Genomic DNA, 15,921 nt, shown 5'->3' with positions numbered 1-15,921 from the left:
CAAAATCAAAACAATCAGCAAACTGAATATTTTTTTTTTCTTCAATGGATTTTAACAAGATCACATAGACTCTAATCTTTATGCCATGGAGTTTGGGTTTTGTTTTTATTTTTGTCCTATAATTGTTTTAGGAAAGACTTCTGCTGAGAGAGTAAGCCTCTTCAAGAAAAAAGAAGAACATATATGCCTTACACTAGTTGCCAAAGAACTTGCTGAAGACAAGTATAGAATACAACAAAATTCCAATAAAGTAAAGAGATTAGGAACTAAAGACAAGGGAGGTGAAATAATATATAATCAAAATCATCACTGAAAATCTAGGGCTGGAGTTGTAGCTCAGTGGTAAAGCACTTGCCTAGCATGTGTGAGGCACTGGGTTCAATTCTCAGCATTGTATATAAGTAAATAAATAAAATAAAGGTCCACTGACAACTGAAAAATATTAAAAAAAAAGAAAATCTAAATCACTCATAAAGTATAATATGGTATAGATATTTAGTAAGGCCCTCATAGTTGAAATTCTCTTATAGTGTTCCTTCAGTTGAGCACCAAATTAAGAATGCTTATCTTATATTTATGGATCAGATTATTCTGCATAAAAAATATACACTATCTTTAAATATAAAATGATACTTAGTATGGTGGTAAGTTAGCACTGAAGAGGACTGAGGGGACTGAGATAGACTAAGGGAAAAGCAAATGTTGATCTTCACCCTCATGGTCAATAAATATAATGGTAAAAAGAACCCTCTTAAAATTTAAAAGTATTTCTATCTCTCTCACTTTTTTTCTAAATATGACTTACTGTATTCATGATATAACTATTCTATATAGCAAATTATTTAAAGTTCATTAGAATTCAGTGTAATGGATTTCCTGTTTATGATTTAGCACCTAAACAGGTAAATGGTCCTTGATAGTTTATACAAAATTTCAATTCAAATAATCATCTTATATGATCATTTGTAGGCAAAGGAGACATTATTTTCCCTCTTATAAAAAAGCAGGTAAGGGCTGGGGAGATAGCTCAGTCAGTAGAGTGCTTGCCTTGCAAGCACAAGGCCCTGGGTTCGATCCCCAGCACCACCAAAAAAAAAAAAAAAGAAGAAAAAAGCAGGTAATGCTCAAGGGAAGACTGAGATTTGCTTGTGACTATACATCAAATAAGTGAGCATCTTTCTGACTTCAAGTCATTGATTCTTATTACAAAATCCATAGTGAAAAATATGTAAAAGAATTTTTAAGGTAGCAATGACTAATGTAATTAAATACAAGGTGATGAATAGTTGGGAGTTAGATTTTTAAGACATAAGGAATTTCTGTCTCTCAAAAAATAATTAAATCGTATGATAACCTCAGCTTTGCTGCTTATCTGCCTGGTGAATTAATCAGAAACATATTCATACCACTGGCTGGCACATAATGGGCTCCTACAAGTGAGAGAACAAGTGACTGGCTCACTTTTTCAATGTTATTGCTGGCAGACAAAAGCAAGCAAATATTTTGTCTACTGGGCAAATATTGTCAATCTATCATCATACTTTGCCCCTCTTTATCACCAACAAACAATCAGAGGAAGAGTTGATGCACACATGTAAAAGTTCAAAAACTTTAAAGGAATTGTAAAATTGATTATCCTAGGCCTGGTTAGCCTGTTCCTCAAACAAACCAAACCATTCTGATTATTTTAATATAGAAGTGTTCTATTTACCCTCTATTTTGATCATCTTCTCGCCTTTTTAGTTTGTATCACTGGTTTCACCTAGTTAATTTTGCTTTCCCTGACTATCCATGAGTTTGGAGAAAAGGGTTAAGGGGTACTGAGTGCTAAACAATCTCATAAAATCTGCTTAAAAGAACAAAGAACATGGAACTGAAGGAAAATTTAGGGTCACACACGCTAGATCAGAAAACCTAGTTCCTCCCTGGGCATGGTGGCCTGTAATCTCAGCATCAAGAAGCTGAGGCAGGCAGGCACATGCCTATAATCCCAGGGGCTCAGGTGGCTGAGGCAGGAGGATCGTGAATTCAAAGTCAGCCTCAGGTTCTCGGAACGGAACTGGCCCGCTAGTGAGAGCCTTTCTGACCAGAACAAGCTCCGAGTCCCGGAGCCACTGCAGCGCAGCGTACTCCGGCAACGAACCAGCAGAGAGCCTCGATCTGCAAGCAGCCTCTGGGATTAGGGCAGGGCAGCCAGAGACCTCTTCAGGCGGCTCTGCCCACTCCGGCTGCAGGCTCTCTTCACGGGGCGATCCACTATGGCGGCCTAGAGGGAGACTGCACCCCCAGTCGCTCCAGAACCCAGGAGTTAAGAAGGGGAGGCATTGAGAGACTCGGACTGAAATAGAGCCACGGGTGAGTCTGCCCACTGGGTAAAGCTCGGCCCGGGTGGCAGGCCCAGATAGAGGTGGCTTATTGGAGCCGGGCAGGGCAGCTAGAGTCTTCCCAAGGTAGCCTTCCACACTCCGGCAGTGGGCTCCTCCCACACGGCCAGCTGCACGGCGCAGGCCCACAGTGAGAGCATTTCCGCACAGAGCCAGTTCCAAAACGTGGAACCAGTAGGGGGCTAGGGGCAGTTTTCTTCTGATGAGCTGCTTTATCAGATTCCTCCAAGACATCAGGCTACTGAAGGCTGGGAGGTGATACACTGGAAATCTACCGGGACACTATAAGCCAATAGCGGATAACTGCAATATCTCAGGGTCCCACTGACAACTGACCAATATGAGAAAACAAGGGAAGAAAATGCCCCAAACAAACCTAGATACTACATCAATAAAACCCAATGACAGCACAGCAGAAGAAATGTCAGAAAGGGAGTTCAGAATGTACGTAATTAAAACGATCAGGGAAGCTAATGAGGAGATGAAAGAGCAAATGCAGGCATTGAAGGTGGAGATGAAAGAGCAAATGCAGGCATTAAATGATCACACCAATCAACAGTTAAAAGACCAAATACGGGAAGCAAGAGATCATTTCAATAAAGAGTTAGAGATACTGAAAAAAAAACAAACTGAAATACTTGAAATGAAGGAAACAATAAACCAAGTTAAAAACTCCATAGAAAGCATAACCAATAGGATAGAACACCTGGAAGACAGAACCTCAGACATTGAAGACAAATTATTTAATCTTGAAAGCAAAGTTGGCCAAACAGAAAAGATGGTAAGAAATCATGAACAGAATCTCCAAGAATTATGGGATATCATGAAAAGGCCAAATTTAAGAATTATTGGGATTGAGGAAGGCTTAGAGAAACAAACCAAGGGAATGAACAATCTATTCAATGAAATAATAACAGAAAATTTCCCAAATCTGAAGAATGAAATGGAAAACCAAGTACAAGAGGCTTATAGAACTCCAAACATACAAAATTACAACAGACCCACACCAAGGCACATTATTATGAAAATACCTAACATACAAAATAAAGACAGAATTTTAAAGGCCGCGAGAGAAAAGAATCAAATTACATTCAGAGGGAAACCAATAAGAATATCAGCAGATTTTTCAATCCAGACCCTAAAAGCTAGAAGGGCCTGGAACAACATATACCAAGCCCTGAAAGAAAACGGATGCCAACCAAGAATCTTATACCCAGCAAAACTTACCTTCACATTTGACGATGAAATAAGATCCTTCCATGATAAACAAAAGCTAAAGGAATTTACAAAAAGAAAGCCAGCATTACAGAACATTCTCAGCAAAATATTCCATGAGGAAGAGATGAAAAACAACGATGCAAATCAGCAACAGGAGGCGCTAGCCTAAAGGAATAGCCAAATAAAGGAGAAACCAAATCATGTCAAAAACAAATATGAGTCAATTGACTGGGAATACAAATCATATCACAATAATAACCCTGAATGTTAATGGCCTGAATTCATCAATCAAAAGACACAGACTGGCAGATTGGATTAAAAAGAAAAATCCAACAATATGCTGCCTGCAAGAGACTCATCTCATAGAAAGAGACACCCATAGACTAAAGGTGAAAGGATGGGGAAAAACATACCATGCACACGGACACAGCAAAAAAGCTGGAGTATCCATCCTCATCTCAGATAATGTGGACTTCAAACCAAAACTAGTCAGAAGGGATAAAGAAGGACATTACATGCTGCTTAAGGGAAGCATAAATCAGCAAGACATAACAATCATAAATATCTATGCCCCGAACATTGGCTCATCCACGTACGTCAAACAAATCCTTCTCAATTACAGAAATCAAATAGACCACAACACAATAATACTAGGCGATTTTAACACACCTCTCTCACCACTGGATAGATCGTCCAAACAAAAATTGAATAAAGAAACTATAGATCTCAACAACACAATCAGCAATTTAGACTTAACGGACATATACAGAATATACCATCCAACAAAGAACGAATACACTTTCTTCTCAGCAGCACATGGATCCTTCTCTAAAATAGACCATATTTTATGCCACAAAGCTACTATTAGCAAATACAAGAAGATAGAGATACTACCTTGTACTCTATCAGATCATAATGGATTGAAATTAGAAATAAATGACAGAATAAAAAACAGAAACTTCTCCAATACCTGGAGACTAAATAATACACTATTATATGATGAATGGATAACAGAAGACATCAGGAGGGAAATAAAAAAATTCTTAGAAGTAAACGAGAACAAAGACACATTATATCAAAATCTCAGGGACACTATGAAAGCAGTACTTAGAGGAAGATTTATTTCATGGGGTGCATTCAAAAAAAGAAGTAGAAATCAACAAATAAACGAGTTAACACTACAGCTCAAAGCACTAGAAAAAGAAGAGCAGACCAATACCAAAAGTAGTAGAAGACAGGAAATAGTTAAAATCAGAGCCGAAATCAACAAAATCGAAACAAAAGAAACAATCGGGAAAATTAACAAAATAAATAGTTGGTTCTTTGAAAAAATAAATAAAATTGATAAACCCTTAGCCACACTAACAAAGAGAAAGAGGGAGAAAACTCAAATTACTAAAATTCGGAATGAACAGGGAAACATCACAACAGACACGAGTGAAATACAAAACATAATTAGAAGCTATTTCGAAAATCTATACTCCAGCAAAACAGAAAACCTCGAAGACATCAACAAATTTCTAGAGACATATGAACTACCTAAACTGAACGAGGAGGACATACACAACTTAAATAAATCAATTTCAAGCAATGAAATAGAAGAGGTCATCAAAAGCCTACCAACAAAGAAAAGTCCGGGACCAGATGGGTTCTCAGCCGAGTTCTACAAAACCTTTAAAGAAGAGCTCATTCCAATACTCCTCAAACTATTCCATGAAATAGAAGAGGAGGGAACCCTACCAAACTTGTTCTATGAAGCCAATATCACCCTGATACCTAAACCAGACAGAGACACATCGAGGAAAGAAAATTTCAGACCAATATCCTTAATGAACATTGATGCAAAAATTCTCAACAAAATTTTAGCAAATCGCATACAAATATATATTAAAAAGATAGTGCACCACGATCAAGTGGGTTTTATCCCAGGGATGCAAGGTTGGTTCAACATTCGGAAATCAATAAATGTCATTCACCATATCAACAGACTTAAAGTTAAGAATCACATGATTATTTCAATAGATGCAGAAAAAGCATTTGATAAAATACAGCATCCCTTCATGCTCAAAACACTAGAAAAAACTGGGGTAGTGGGAACATTCCTAAACATTATAAAGGCAATCTACGCTAAGCCCATGGCTAATATCATTCTAAATGGTGAAAAACTGAAAGCGTTCCCCCTAAAATCTGGAACAAGGCAGGGATGCCCTCTTTCACCACTTCTATTCAACATCGTCCTTGAGACTCTAGCCAGAGCAATCAGACAAACCAAAGAAATTAAAGGGATACGAATAGGAAAAGAAGAACTCAAACTATCCCTGTTCGCTGATGACATGATTATATATTTAGAGGAACCTGGAAATTCCACCAGAAAACTTTTAGATCTTATAAGTGGATTCAGTAAAGTAGCAGGTTACAAGATCAATGCTCATAAATCCAATGCATTTTTATACATAAGTGATGAATCTTCAGAAAGAGAAATTAGGAAAACTACCCCATTCACAATAGCATCGAAAAAAATAAAATACTTGGGAATCAGTCTCACAAAAGAGGTGAAAGACCTCTACAATGAGAACTACAGAACACTAAAGAAAGAAAGAAAAGAAAACCTTAGAAGATGGAAAGATCTCCCATGTTCCTGGATAGGCAGAATTAATATTGTCAAAATGGCTATACTACCTAAAGTGCTATACAGATTCAATGCAATTCCAATTAAAATCCCAATGATGTACCTTGCAGAAATAGAGCAAGCAATTATGAAATTCATCTGGAAGAATAAAAAACCTAGAATAGCTAAAGCAATCCTCAGTAGCAAGAGCGAAGCAGGGGGTATTGCAATACCAGATCTTCAACTCTACTACAAAGCAATAGTAACAAAAACGGCATGGTATTGGTACCAAAATAGACAGGTAGATCAATGGTACAGAATAGAGGACATGGACACAAACCCAAATAAATACAATTTTCTCATACTAGACAAAGGGTCCAAAAATATGCAATGGAGGAAAGATAGCCTCTTCAACAAATGGTGCTGGGAAAACTGGAAAACCATATGCAATAGAATGAAATTAAACCCCTATCTCTCACCCTACACAAAACTCAACTCAAAATGGATCAAGGACCTCGGAATCAGACCAGAGACTCTGCATCTTATAGAAGAAAAAGTAGGTCCAAATCTTCAACTTGTTGGCTTAGGATCAGACTTCCTTAACAGGACTCCCATAGCACAAGAAATAAAAGCAAGAATCAACAACTGGGATAGATTCAAACTAAAAAGCTTTCTCTCAGCAAAGGAAACTATCAGAAATGTGAAGAGAGAGCCTACGGAGTGGGAGAATATCTTTGCCAACCATACCTCAGATAGAGTGCTAATTTCCAGAATCTATAAAGAACTCAAAATCTCTACACCAAGAATACAAATAATCCAATCAACAAATGGTCTAAGGAAATGAACAGACACTTCACAGAAGAAGATGTACAAGTAATCAACAGATATATGAAGAAATGTTCAACATCCCTAGTAATAAGGGAAATGCAAATCAAAACTACCCTAAGATTTCATCTCACCCCAATTAGAATGGCGATTATCAAGAATACAAGCAACAATAGGTGTTGGCGAGGATGTGGTGAAAAAGGAACACTCATACATTGCTGGTGGGGTTGCAAATTAGTGCAGCCACTCTGGAAAGCAGTGTGGAGATTCCTCAGAAAACTTGGAAGGGAAACACCATTTGACCCAGCTATCCCACTCCTCGGCCTATACCCAAAGGACTTAAAATCAGCATACTACAGAGATACAGCCACATCAATGTTCATTGCTGCTCAATTCACCATAGCCAGATTGTGGAACCAACCTAGATGCCCTTCAGTTGATGAATGGATAAAGAAACTGTGGCATATTTATACAATGGAATATTACTCCGCAATGAAGAATGATAAAATTATGGCATTTGTAGGCAAATGGACGAAATTGGAGAATATCATGCTAAGTGAGATAAGCCAATCTCAAAAAACTAAAGGACGAATGATCTCGCTGATAAGCGGATGAGGACATATAATGGGGGGTGGGAGGGGCTAGCATTAGGTTTAGGGTTAGGTTTAGAGTTAGGCTAAGGAGAGCGGTAAGAATGAAGGAAAGAAGGACTGTGTAGAGGGAAAAGAGGGGTGGGAGGGGTGGGGGGAGGGGAAAAATAAAATAAACATCATTACCCTATGTAAACGTAAAAAAAAATTAAAAAAAAAAAATAAAGTGAAATGAACAGGAAAAAAAAAAAAAAACAAAAAACAAAAAACAAAGTCAGCCTCAGCAACTTACTGAGGCCCTAAGTAATTCAGCGAGACCCTGTCTCAAAAAAAAATATTAAAAAGGGCTGGGGATGTGAGTCACTGGTTAAGTGCCCCTGGGTTTAATTCACAGAACCAGAAAAAGAGAGAGAGAGAGAGAGAGAGAAAGAGAAGGAAAAAAACTCCTAGTTCCTTCTCAGATTCTCTACTTCAAAAAGGGAGAAAATATTTCATTTCAGTATGTCACCTAAAAGTTTATATTTTAATTTTGAAATTTAAATATAATTATTATATTTTAGTCAGCTAGTCATCTGAAATACTCTTTTACGTTCATTCCATAGTCCTACCTGCCCTGTTGACGTCAAAGAAAGTGAAGATTGGCTCCCAGCACAAACTTTACGAATGAACATTCCTTGTAAAGCTTCAATAACTTTTGGTTTATATACTCTATTGGTATCACCATGGCCAAGTTTGCCTATAAAACAATCACATTCAAGTTAAAAAATTCAATTGTTTAAAGAGCTTCTATTCCACTGCTAGCTAACCTGACACATGTGGGAAGTTATGTTTTCTAATAGCAAAAGATATTAACAAGTGAGCATTTTTTGCAGGGCATGGTGGCACACACCTATCAACCCAGAAACTCAGGAGTCTAAGGCAAGAGGATTGCAAATTCTAGGTCAATCGCAGCGATGTAGGGAGACCCTGCCTCAAAATAAAAGGGGTGGGGACATAGTGGTAAAGCATCCTGGGTTCAGTAACCAGTACCTCCCACACACAAAAAAAGGAGCATTTTTATTGAGAGAGAGTTAACATCCAACAACTAATAACCTTTTGTTTTTAATCTCAAATAATTAAAATCACTTTAAAGAGTCAAGAAAATTATTTTTCTTTCTTGTTTCTCCTTTAAATGGCCATATTTCTAACTACAAATGTGCTGGCATAATACACAAGTTCTAGACAAAAAATGTATATTCATGTAATTTAAAACTTAAAAAAAGTTCAATAGTTCATGAAATAGAAAAATTGGCAAACCACTGTAAGACCAATGACCACTAATGACCAATATAAAAATCCAATCTCACTAGATATCAAAGAAATACAAATTAAATGATAACATTTCATTTCAGAAATTCATTTTTAAATTATCTTAATTTTTATACATACTGTTATTGAGAGACATGGGCAAGTGAGTAATAACATTGCTGGTAGTTGTGAACAAAAATTTGGTCATTTGATACAATGTTGTATTTAATACTGAAAATTTGAAAGTCATCTACTTACCCAATAAGAAACTGGTTTTATAAATCATATTACAGACACTTGAAAAAATACTTGGAGCCTTTTTTAAAAATGGTGTAGAGTTGTATTGATAGAGAAAAGATATTCATAAAATACTGTTACATTAAAACCGCAGATTATAATCTATCTATGGAGTACACACAGGTGTACTTTGGTTTTTAAAAAACATCTATGTAGGGAATATATGTAAATATTTTAATAAACATATATATTTTTTAAGTCTGTCTACCCAACCATTAATAATGCTTAAAGAAACATTAGTAGATGCACAATTTGTTTTAATTTTTATTTCTACTCATCTGCATTGCAGGTTTTTCTACACCAGGCATATATAACTAGGAAAAAAAGAAAAAAAGAATAAAAGGCCAAAGCTATCCATAAATAATTTTTTACATACCATTGTCTCCTCCTCCAAAAGACCATACTGTTCTTCCATCTTTAGATAAAGCAATAGTATGTGAACTGCCACAAGAAACCTCTCCTACATTGCTAATGTCTTTTACTAATGTTGGAATGTTACGGCTATTACTGTCACCATGACCTTGGGTAAAACACACACAACAACAAAGAAATAATGTTAACTCTTTTGTCTAAGTCATCACTTCAAAAGCAGAATAAAAATTACAAGCTATTTTTAAGCACAAATAATTATAAAAAATAGAATCACTGCTAATATCATCTCAACCAGTCTTTCAGGCTGCTCCCAAACTGGGGCATGCAGGCACTTCAATGAACCATTAGAACATTCTATCTATGTTCCTATCACAGCACTAACCTTATTCTGTCTTGTACCATGCTCATGTCAACTTGTTTTCACTGCCTAGTAGATTATAAATTTCATCATCATGTTTCTTACCCCTGAAACTCTATAGTGCCAGATCTTAATAGGTAAGTTCTTCCTAGATTTAATTACAACTTAAATATAAGTACAAGAATCTAGTATTACATATAAAAAAATTATCTTCCTCTGAGTATAATAACTAACAAAATTAGTGACCTATTAAATCTATTCTCCAGGTTGGGGATGTGGCTCAGTGGTAGAGCACCTTGCCTGGTATACATGAGGCCCTAGGTTTGATCCCCAGTGCCGCCAAAAAAACAAAACAACAACAGCAACAAGAAACTACTCTTACTGTTTCTCAGTAATCATAATCATTTCTATTTTTCTGTGATAATAACTTCAATTTTTAAAAAAATCTTACCTAATCTTCCAAAGTCTCCTTCACCCCATGTATATAGTTCACCATCCTCTGTGACAGCCGCACTATGTCTGTATCCAGCTGACACGCAAACAACTACCTGCAATGCACACAAGTTAATTTGAATAGCACATAGACACTAAAACAATCTGTATTTAGTCCCATACACGGACCCTTTAGAGATAATAATATTCACAACTCATCCAGGAGTTGCCACATACAAATATAGAGGCTATACCCAGGACAAGGGTGACTGTCTAAGTCATCAAGTCAGAAAAAGTCACAGGCAAAGCCTAAGGGGCCCTGAAGAAAAGTCTAATCACCTGTAGGAATACCGTCTCAACAATCAAGTCTTTACTGAAAGTTGAAAAGAGGGTAACGCCCATCGAACAATGGATGATAATTGTTCAAATATAAAACCTCTAATCCTGGTTTATCATGAAAAAGTTATTACATGATAAGGATAACTCTCACAAAGGTATTAACTATAATCAATACAAAAAGAGCAAAAGCAGTATATTAACTTATAGTAATCAACTCCCGACATAGCTTTTTTTTTTTTTTAATACCAAGGACTGAAACTAGGAGAGCTCAACCACAGAGCCACATCTCCCTCCCTCCCTTTCTTTTTTTAATTAATTGAGAAAACTTTAATTAATAAGCATCAAATGCACTTTACATTAATAACTGCAATACTCAAATTATGAAATTTTAAATATTTTTCTCAAAAAAGGTTAGTGATCTTCTTTATATTGGGAAATGTGGATCCAATTAAACAATAATGCAGCTAGTTCGGGTTTAGATAATATTAATATCTATACAACTGTTCACGTTTCATGTCTATAATAAGGTATTGTGAACTTCCCATATCTTTGAATTTTAGCAAAAATTTCTTTAGATATAGGGTCTCACTAAGTTCTTCAGGCTGGCCTTGAACTTGTGATCCTCCTGCCTCAATCTTCCTAGCCACTGGGATTACAGGCATGCACAACCACATCTGGCTGCTCCACATCTTTTTAACCTCCTAAAATTAGAACTCACTTTATAAAATTCAAATTTGTGATTCAATTAGAAACACTGAACAATACCAAGCTAGGAACTTTTGAAATTTTTATCTGCAAAATTTAATTTTAAATTTTGTGACATTTTTTCCTTCATGATGCTCATACTATGTTGTTTTTACTTGGCAATGTTTCCATTATAAAAATGGGGCATTCAGAGGAATACAAATGGCTGGGGATATAGTTCAGTGGTAGAATGTTTGGAGCATGGGCAAGGCCCCAGTACCATGAAAAACAACAAGAGTAAAAATAACCCAGAAAATTCAAAAGAATATAAGTAAATAAATGAAATCAGAAAAATACAATTCAAATAATATTTATCTGAAGTTACTTTAGAGCTTCACATTCAACATCTTAACAAGTATCCTCTGATGTTTTCAAAGTAGAAAGTTTTGAGGCCCGCTGCCTTTGGGTTGATGAGTAACAGAATACTGCAAGTTGTTAAGAGTAAAATTCATTTCTTAGTTTCTCATGAAGGAAAAGCATGACACTTATAAATCTGGTCTAAAATTAAAATTTACAAAGACTTTTATGTAAGAAAACTTTCATGGAAAGCATGTAATCATATAAGTGAATATAAGTTTATCTGTTTTCTTTAAAGATGTATAAAAAGAGGAGATCTACATTCAGTTTCTAATGGTGCCAATTATTTGCGTGGAATCCTAGGTAATTACTGAACCACTCTAAATGTTTCCTCATTTAAGCCTGCTAAAATGCCACCCTTCCAAGAGCATTCTCTGATCCCATTATCTAATATCATGACTAGTTCAAGCTAGTCTGTTACACTATTCAGTTTTCTTCCTTAATATCTGAAAGTATTTGATATTATTTTATTTATCTCTATCCTGAAAATTAAAGTTCTGTGAAAGCACAGACCTTGTCTTCTCTTGTTCACTGCTATATATCTAATGCCTAAAACACTGCCTGCCACCTGGAAGGTAGTAAATATTTGTTGAATGAATGATTCTCAGTTTCTGTATCAGTCAAATAGGGGAAACTACCTTGTGTAAGAATAAGAATTATTCTTATGAGAATATAATAATTAAAACTGAGCAAGCACAGTGGTACATGCTTGTAGTCCCAGCTACTTTTGAGACTGAAACAGGAAGATGGTTCAAGTCTAGAAGCTGAAGGCTATCTTGGACAATATATCAAGTACTCAACTCAAAAAAATAAAATAAAATAAAGTAAACATTTATAAAGAATTAAAATTGAGGCTAGAGGTAAAGCTCAGTAGTAAAATGCTTACTTAGCATGCATGATGCCCTGGGTAATAGAATAAATATATGTGAAAGTACTGTATAAACTACAAAGCAGATACACAAAAGTTAAGCCAAGGGAAGAATGGGCAGGCAACTTCACAAAGAATACATAAACTCTGAAAGATATTACCAACAATAATAGCATTGTATCTAATTATTTTCAAATCCAGAAAGATCATCACATACCTTTCCCTGCAGAGGGCCCTGAATAAGTTTGGGATATTTCTGTGTTGAACTATTTCCATGTCCCAGTTTTCCATAGTCACCATCTCCCCAGCTGAAGACTTCTCCTTCTGTTGTAAAAGCTAAAGTGTGACCATCAGATCCTTTAGAAGATGAAACCTTTTTAATGGACCTGTGAGGCTCAAACGTTAACTTTTTTAAAGTAGACTGATTATTGGAATCTCCAAGCCCAAGTCTCCCATAGCTGCCTTTACCACAAGCTCTGACAGAACCATCCGTAGAAATGACAAAAGTGCAATACTGTCCAGCTTCAATCTATAAATGAACAAACAGAATCACGAATATAAAATGCTTCGGTGAGAATCAAGTAAAAATTTAAGGTCAGTTTTATCAAAAAGGCTCAAAGGAAGTCTTTAAAGCAGAATATTACTCTTCAAAGAGACTGAATAGTAAATAGAAATTAAGAAAGCATTAAGGGTATTTTCACAATGACTTCATCACTGAGCTCAAATTCATTGTATATATTTATAAATATAGATCTTCCTGGGTTATCTTTTAGGTCAACATTGAATGAAACAACAAAGTAAAATGTTTTAGCCCCCCACATAATTGGGGAACAAAAATAAAATTTTCCTATAAATTCCTTAGGATTCATTATGACAAGAACCATATAAAACATCCAAAAGCGAATTTTAATGAAAATAATAAAATAGAATGTTCTAGCTTAGGCTACAAATGTTAAAAAAAAAAAGTGATCATAACAAGAAAACGAAATAGCAATCTGAAAAAGGGAAAATTCCAGTTTTTATTTAGTCTATTTTCCATTTACGTTGAATATAATGGTAAAATTTGTTGCCATTACTGAGGATTTTTAAAAATCCAGATTCAAATTTATATTTTTTGAAACTAGGGAATACTGTCAGAGATATGTGAAATTAAAAATGCATTTTTCTTTTACAATGAAAAATTCAGGAAGTATGATACAGAAATATAGATAAGAAACAAAAATTTTCACTCACTCAAAACATACTAAACATTATTTGAAGCAAGTAAGTATGAATATATACTCCATTATCTACAAATTTGTAAGGTATATACAGAACTTACAGTCTGAGCATCAGAGAAACTAGGAGCCAGTTTGGGTTGTAATATTTTCTCCTGTGTGCCTTCTACCAACTGATGGCTGCTGTTGCTCCCCCAAACGTAAACCTCACAGGTTTCAGAAACAATAGGAGCATCACCAGTCTGAATGCTATCTGGGCTAGCACATGTTCTTGAGTAATCAGAAGCCATTCTACAAACCTATTAAAATTTAAAAATATATGCAAAAAAATCAGGTCATTTTTAGTGTAGACATTCTTAAATATTGAAATTACTATTACCTTTCCTTCTAATGCTCTCAAATGCCCAAATCTAAGAATACATCTAGTCTTAAACACAGATAGTCAGAATATTTACTCACACACACAAAAAAAAATCACTAAAAAATATTAATAAAGGGGGCAAAAATGGGAAGAGGGAGAAATACAATCAAGTCTTTTTAAACAAAAATTGTATTATTGCATACATTACAGAAAAATAAATTTTTAAAAAAGTAGAAAAACTACCACTGATAATTTGATAATTTTATTACCTCAATTCAAAAATGTTATTTTTATTTATGTCATTCCAGAATTTTTATATACATGTTCTTTAACACAGTACAGTTGTAAGCAGCAGATATATAAAAATAAAAAAAGACTCATGCAAAAATATCCATGTCAACATCATCTTTGTGAATGAATAAATAATATTCTAGCTAGTGCAAAAGTCACAATTTACTTAACCACTTTCCTTTAATAGGGCATTTAGATTCTTTCTACTTCTGTGTTATACAGGTCATATTTTTAAAATATAGCTGTTATTATATTTTTATTACTTCTTTAGTAGAAAACCTCAGAAATGGACTCAATATGTAAAAAGAAAAAAAAGAGCAATCTTAGGATTTCTGAAACATATTATACCAAACTGCTTTCCAATATGGTGCTATAACATTATGTTATCAACAATGTATGAAACGAGGGCTGCCCTAAAAATAGTGAAGGCCCAGAGCAATTAAACATATATAGATACATAAATACATGTAAAATAAAAGTCATGGCTTATTTGCCATTGTGTGGAATGTAATGGTAAAAATCAGTTGCCATTCACAATATATTTCTTAAATATAGGCTCCCCACCAAAAGCACAGGAATCAAGGTGGCCATCCTGGTTGTGCTAAACAAGGAATGAGTCTATATGAGTGTACCAGTCTCACTACATTTATACCAATAATGGGCATTAAGCTTTAAATAATTTTCTTTTTTACAAATTTAAGTGGAGAAAAGGAGTATGCCATTATTTTAAGTTCACATTTCTTTATTATCAGCAGAGCTAAAGTTTTTCCATCTATTTGTTTACCACATTTTGTGAAATAAACTAACTTTTGCCCCTTATTTATTAAGGTTCATGGGTTTTTACTGACATATGAACTCAATACAATAAAAATACTAACTCTCTCTGAAGCTATTATCAATTTGTTGTCTGTCTTTTAGGATTTTTTTGCATAATAAAGCAAAACAATAAAAGAGAAATCTTAAATAGTCAATATATTTATTTGCTAGCACATTAAATGGGAGAGGATAGAATAGGTTTAGTCAGAACCCTTAACGCAAAACAGCAGAATAATATGTGGGTTTGGCAAATATTTTACAGTGAACATGAACACAGTTCTGAAGACACACAAACTATGTGTAAGTGAAAACTCCCAGTCCCTATTAAAAGCTCTGAAATTATGCTAAAGATATAAGGAGAATGGTGGGGCCAGGAGGGTTAGAATTGTTCAAAGATCTATTAATGTAACAGAGCTTAAAAGAGAAATCACAGCCCTCCCCGATTCCTTCCCTCCAAAAAGAGAGAGAGAGAAAGAAAGAAAAAGGCTGAAAAAAAAAAATACTCATAGGGGCTAGGGATGTAGTTCAGTGTAGAGTACTTGACCGCGTGAGTGAAG

The 15,921-nt window shown here is 35.1% G+C and overlaps 1 protein-coding gene across 5 annotated transcripts in view; it reads right to left on the bottom strand.

The window, feature by feature from the left end:
- Herc1 (HECT and RLD domain containing E3 ubiquitin protein ligase family member 1) overlaps window positions 1-15,921 on the bottom strand; it is a 202,647-nt gene that overhangs the window by 130,172 nt on the left and 56,554 nt on the right. For all 5 annotated transcript variants that reach the window (XM_047542544.1, XM_047542548.1, XM_047542545.1 and 2 more), the window contains exons 4-8: window positions 14,001-14,195; window positions 12,897-13,208; window positions 10,391-10,487; window positions 9,586-9,729; window positions 8,234-8,361 (exon numbers count right to left, since the gene is read on the bottom strand). In XM_047542544.1, coding sequence (XP_047398500.1) covers window positions 8,234-8,361; window positions 9,586-9,729; window positions 10,391-10,487; window positions 12,897-13,208; window positions 14,001-14,195 — 876 coding nt within the window. The remainder of the gene's footprint in view (window positions 1-8,233; window positions 8,362-9,585; window positions 9,730-10,390; window positions 10,488-12,896; window positions 13,209-14,000; window positions 14,196-15,921) is intronic.

This window comes from Sciurus carolinensis, chromosome 2 (assembly GCF_902686445.1).
Source record: "Sciurus carolinensis chromosome 2, mSciCar1.2, whole genome shotgun sequence".
Taxonomy (NCBI): Eukaryota; Metazoa; Chordata; class Mammalia; order Rodentia; family Sciuridae; genus Sciurus; species Sciurus carolinensis.
The sequence above is the reverse complement of the archived record's forward strand: the minus strand, read 5'-3'. Positions and strand labels throughout refer to the sequence as shown.